Source organism: Rhyacophila brunnea, unplaced genomic scaffold (genome assembly GCF_057557595.1).
Source record: "Rhyacophila brunnea isolate RB1 unplaced genomic scaffold, BYU_Rbru_1.0 scaffold_6, whole genome shotgun sequence".
In the NCBI taxonomy this organism is placed as follows: domain Eukaryota; kingdom Metazoa; phylum Arthropoda; class Insecta; order Trichoptera; family Rhyacophilidae; genus Rhyacophila; species Rhyacophila brunnea.
The window spans coordinates 13,380,757-13,386,756 of record NW_028233276.1 but is presented as its reverse complement, the minus strand read 5'-3'; the positions used below and the strand labels follow the sequence as shown (position 1 = coordinate 13,386,756).

General features: G+C 36.2%; 1 protein-coding gene across 1 annotated transcript; it reads left to right on the top strand.

Moving 5' to 3' along the window:
* Positions 1-591: 591 nt before the first annotated feature.
* Positions 592-5,230, top strand: ix (mediator complex subunit intersex). The gene is made up of 4 exons (XM_085956526.1): positions 592-995; positions 2,539-2,600; positions 3,484-3,568; positions 4,860-5,230. The coding sequence occupies exons 1-4, from the start codon at positions 777-779 to the stop codon at positions 5,082-5,084; spliced, it is 591 nt and encodes a 196-aa protein (XP_085812652.1). The 5' UTR covers positions 592-776; the 3' UTR covers positions 5,085-5,230.
* Positions 5,231-6,000: the final 770 nt, after the last annotated feature.

The following is a 6,000-nucleotide window of genomic DNA, read 5'->3' as shown; positions in this document are numbered from 1 at the left end:
TGCATTCCGCTCTATTCTTGCTATTATTTTTAGGTTCGTATCATTCAACCCGAATCAAATAAATCAAACTAAACCATAGACAATATACCTACGTACAAATTGTATAATTAGAAAATACACCGGAAATGGTTTGAGATTTGTCGTTTGGTTCAGTGTATCATTGAAAATCAAACCGTTCTCGGACCATCAGAAATGGTTTGACATGAAACGTCAAACCAATTCGGACGGTTCAGACTAATGACGATCTTTCAAATGTCAGAAAAGCGTTTCCGTCAGTGTTGCCATCTTTTTCTATGCTGATTATAGTACAAAGGCGTAAAAATTATAGTATTTCTGTAAAAAATATAGTACAGGAATATTTTATGGTATTTTAGCATATTTGGCGTAAAATTATAGTATTTTAATTTTTTTGCTGAATCAGTTATAATTGTAGTAGGTATTGTATTTTGGTAACACTGGTTTCCGTGGACATTCTACTAACAGTCCCAAATCCAACCGTGCAATTTGATTTGTTCAATTCAGGTTGAATGATACGAACCTTTTTTTTACCTCGAGAGCTGGCAGCACTGTACACTTTTAACTATGCTGGTTACACTGATTTTGACAGCTGTCATAAATTTTTTCGTTTGTTCAGTTTGTTGATTTTATATCTACTGCAGTGCATATTTACGTATATTATCTATGAGTGCATAACCGAAATCACCTACCAATGAAAAAGTTAACAATCATTGTGTATTTTGTAAAGTAATTTTGATGGAAATAACAGAACAGCAATCATGAACAATATGAATATACACGGTGTTGGCATGAACCAGCCGGTTGGAGGGCAAGGCGTCGGAATGCCGATGCCAGGGGTTCCGAGTGGAATTATGCAGCAAGCTTCTCCACAACAAATGCAACAGGCAATGCCCCAACAGCCCCAGCAGCCGCCTGATAAATTGGATAATGTTTCAAAAGTCAAATCTCTCGTGGGACAGTTAAGAGAATCACTAACTGTATGCAATAATTGATATTTAGTCGATTTTTAGGTTATGAAAATGCTCTCTATTCCAGATTCAAATAAAATAACACATCAGGCCACCATTTATTATACAGTCACTTAAATCGAGACTGGTTTACATGTATGACTTTTGCGCATTGTTGACCAATCTACCGGGGCTAGTATAATGAGTGTAAAGTACAGCGTGTATACACTCTCATTTTATATGGCCGGCCTTGCGCACATGGAATTGTAGAGTGCGTAAATGCACTTGTACCATACATCCGGTTAAGAGCCCAAACGATCCTCACTTAGAGGAGGAAAGACAATATGAGAAGTTTTCTTTAAATGAACTTTTAAAGCGTATGCCATATTACTGTGAAGTTCGATAGTTTTGGGGTGAAACAACACATAGTTGTATGGTCTCCGAGCAAGAGACTGATGCAATTTTGTTTATGTATGTAAAGTCAATGATAGCAACCATAACAATAATCATTAACCCTGCTTAATTCCTGTGTATGTAAAGAAATCACATCTACAAGGTTAAATAATTGTTATAATTGTAACATGATGTTATAATATATTGTAACATGTTAGCTCTAGCCTGGGGGCCCGGACTCAGGAGGAACCCAGCGTGGTATGTCAACCAGATAAGTGAGATAAACACACATCACAAATTGACCCTAATAGTAAAAAAATCGCCTGCGGCGCTAGTTCATTTGAAATGTTAATGTTAATTAGGGTTTTAAAACATATAAGTAGTTATGTAATTTTTGATGTGTATCCGATACGCAACAATTCAATAATTCAAGTGGATTTATTAAAAAATACTAAAAATCGCTAAAAAAATATAAATATATAATAAATACTCTTAATTTTACCTTGAACACCATTTGGAAAAAAATATTGTAAAGCGCCATACTTTCTTTAATCTTAGTGATAGGTAGGGGGCCTACCAAAGATCATAGCCTACAGGCCAGCTACAGGGTGTGGGGGCCACGGGCTCAGATTCAGGGTTTGGCGAATTTACTTGTTATTTTTTCAGTATGTGCATGGACCTAATAGCTTGAGCAAGTGACTATCCTCCATTTCTCATGAGGCGGCCCAGATCCCACATCGGACTGTAGAGCCAATTTTAAAAAAGTAGTGGGCATATTTTAACAGCATCCGTTCAAGCAATATTCACTGCACGCCTCTGTCATCTATATAAAAGATTTTCTTCAACATCTTTTTGAAGTGCATAGTTAAATTGGCCTCGCTATAGCTTGGTGCGTGTTAATGATAAATATGCATTAAATTTAGTTTAAAAAATAAACAGTATTTTCGCAGATAAGTAATATGTCAAGATTTATGAAAGAATATACCATAATATATGACACTTATAGTCTTTTGGCCCATGAACAAATTAGAAAATGGATAAATCGACCCAAACGATAAAGAGGTTATGCATCATTGCACTGTGCAATATAGATTCCGAACTACACTGTAGGTTTGTTTATTGAGCATAATATATCTGTCTATATATTAAGTATGTTATAAATCTTCTCCTTGTTTTTAAGGTGACACTGAAATCAGCCGCCCAAGTCGTGCATCAAAATTATTTGGTTGATGTTGGCTCACAGTAAGTATAGTCATAAACTTCGTATATATAATTTTACAATAAGCCCGTAGGTGAAGCAAAAAATGCACAGAACCAATTATGAAAACATTATTTTGAAAATAAATGAAAATAGTGATGCTCTTCCATCCAGCTTACTAGAAAGTCATTTTTAAATTAACCCCGAGGAAGCCCGAGAGTAGCACTTAACACAATCACTGCTGACCTGTTAATTAATATTTAATTACCACATTTAAATATCATGTTAATAATTATATCTAATGGCCAACTAATGCAAATGCGCCAGTTGCGTTGTTAGCACTAAATGAGTTAATCACTCACAGCCTGCCACAATAATGAGAGAAACAGAAGATGTGAATCCTTGCACTTTAAACTAAGGCATAGTTTTCTCTTACCGTCGCGCAGCAGGCTCTTTCTATAGTAGGAGAATAGTTTGACAATGAGTACAATGAGTGCTCAAAAGAAGACCAAGACATCATTTTCATGACGAATGGGAAATTGAGTATTTTTTTTGTGATGGTGTACAGGTTGTTTAATATGTAACGCCTCAGCGTCATCAGCCAAATATAATATGCTTGTTCTAGTTAAAGAGTGACAATGTGAGAGTGTTGTTGATCACTGCCAGTTTTGATCCTGGATAGTAGATCACAGCCTACTTGAAATTGGACATGCCTGGTTGAAAGATTCATTGTTTTGGATGTTAACGTAAGCTGAAAAAACATTTACTGTACAAGAGAACATGCAATATGCAAGCGAGAATGATCTGAATTACTTCTGTTGACATATATATGCTACCGTATGCCAGTTAAGTTTAGGATTTTAATATTTAGGAAATCAGTTTTCTGTGTGCATACTTACCTAATAAATTGTTTAATTATATTTTCAGAAAAGGTCTCGATACGCCAGTACCCCGCTTTGATAAAAACATGGAAGAATTCTACTCTTTATGCGATCAAATTGAACTACATTTGGTAGGTTCCTATTTTGTGGGTTCCTATTTTGTGCTATCTATTCTTTTTTCAACTTTGAAAAATTCCAAAATCCAAAATGTTCTTCTATTGTTAAAATTGAACCTGATATAAAATAATTGTCAATTAGTTTAGATTATTACCTAACTGTATTTACTCATATTATCCTCAAATGAACACCCACTGTCATGGCCCCCACATCCTGAAGCGGGCCCCCAGGCTAGGATGTTTGGCGGGCCCCCCTACTTATCTAAGCTAAGGGTAAAGGCAGTGTGATGCGCTACAGTAGCGTTTTCCATGGTGTACGCAGTCAAATTAAGGTGTATTTTTAATATGTACATCTATTTGAATTACGGAGTTGTCGAGTATCGGCACACAGTTAAAAATTGCATCCTACAATCAAATATTTTCTGTGCCCGGGCCCCTAGGCTAGAGCCCTGTCAGCCCCCTCCTTGTGGGGGCCATGCCCACTGTATAGTAGGGGTTAAAACGCTAACCACTTTATTTATGTGTCACAAGTTCAAATCACACAGTTGAGTCAAATTCACACGTTGGTTTTCGATCAATATGGTGAGCTTGAATCTAGGCATGGACCAAATGGGTTGAGCGAATGGCCTACAATCAATGACATTATTAATAGACAACGCACTCAATACATTTAAGCAATTAAATTCACGCACAGCGACATTCGCACATGTAGAGGTAGACGTCACGCAATTTCCATTATGCGATATCACGCATCGGGAATTTATAGCAATATCACCTTTATTGTAATGGCGTTAGAATAGTGTTTCTAGTGTCAATGTTCATTTGAGCGAACCCATTCGGCAGACCCAACAAAAAGCATTGGGAATTTATAGCAATATCACCTTTATTGTAATGGCGTTAGAACAGATTATGCCATTCGGCAGACCCGACAAAAAAGTGAGTGTCATTTTTTTCCCAGATGCTTCGTCCATATTAATGTCATTGCCTACAATCGATCTTCATAAAAATCTTTATAAGATTCTTCGATGTTGTGGAGCATGGAGCATTTGTGTGCACATGTGTGGTAAAAATCTGATCTTTTTATTATAAAATGTTATCTTCTCTTCCATCACTGGAGTATGGAACATTAAAGCAATTTTACAAGAGAACAAAATTAAGTCATAATTTTATTGGTTTTGTTGATATATTTTTCACTATAACCAAAAAAAGTTGTAACTGTAGCCAAAATATCCATTTTGAAGTAGTAGCCTCGAGACATTGTCAGTTTAGAAATCTCCTATACAGTAACCTTTATTTTTCATTTCAGAAAACATCCGTTGCATGTTTACAACAAGCAGGATGGGCCGCGCAGCATTTACCGTTGCAAGTGTCGGCCTTCAGAGCAGAGCCTCTACCGCCCCCTGAGCCCCCTGCGCCTCCGACTCTCACCTATCCGCAGTTTTTGTCTACAGCCCGCGCTCAAGTGGCATACGCCAAAGAAATCCACGACACACTGGTTGCCGCTGCACAAAATATATCGCCGACTGAATAAAATATTTACTTACTCATAATATAAAGGTTTTTGTATAGTATATACTTAGGTTCTTTTTTAATGATCTTGTTTGAAGTAAATGGTCTCAAAAAATTGTGCATTTCTGATTCAGAACAAATATAAAAAATATTTTAAGTATCATTCTGGCTGTGATTTTTATTTTGTTTTATGTGATGCTACAGGGAATTAAGCGATAGTGAGCTTTATGAAATGAGAATTAGATATCAAAACAAACAAAATAGTGTACATTTTACAATTACATACCTACTTAGTTAAATTTATTTAAAATTGATTTTAGATAATGTTTCACAGGCTTACATTTGTCAAAAGTTTGCCTTCCATGCCCTTTTGTTTACAATCCAATGCTGAACACGGGTCAATTAGATGATACTGTAATATTGTAATATGTGACTTCGTTATTGTAGTAGGTATAAACGTACCACATTGGCATGATGGTTTTGACAGAAAATAAATGAAAGCGATGCCGAGTGAGAGAAACCAACGTAATAGGCTTGATATACATGCAATCGGCAATGGCAACTGTATCAACAATCACAATCATCCTATATAATTTGTGTGTACTAGAAGAAATCGTAACTGCGCCATGTTCAGGGTTGAAATTCCCTCTATTGCTATTTCATTTCTGTAAGTAATTTTTGTCAAACCCGGGATTTGAAACCGGGACCCATGACATTTTAGGCTGACACCTTACCGCTCAGCCATCGTGGTGTCAAAAAACATCGCATTACTTTTTTCAATGTGTGTTTGGACCCAGATTGTGAACCGAATAGATTGAGCAAGTGACTAACATCCATTTCTCATAAAAACAAAAATCTGTTAATACAACTTCCACCGGTGGAACTCCATTATGATCTTCTCAAGATTGTACAAGAGTATTCTTTATTTTTAACTTATT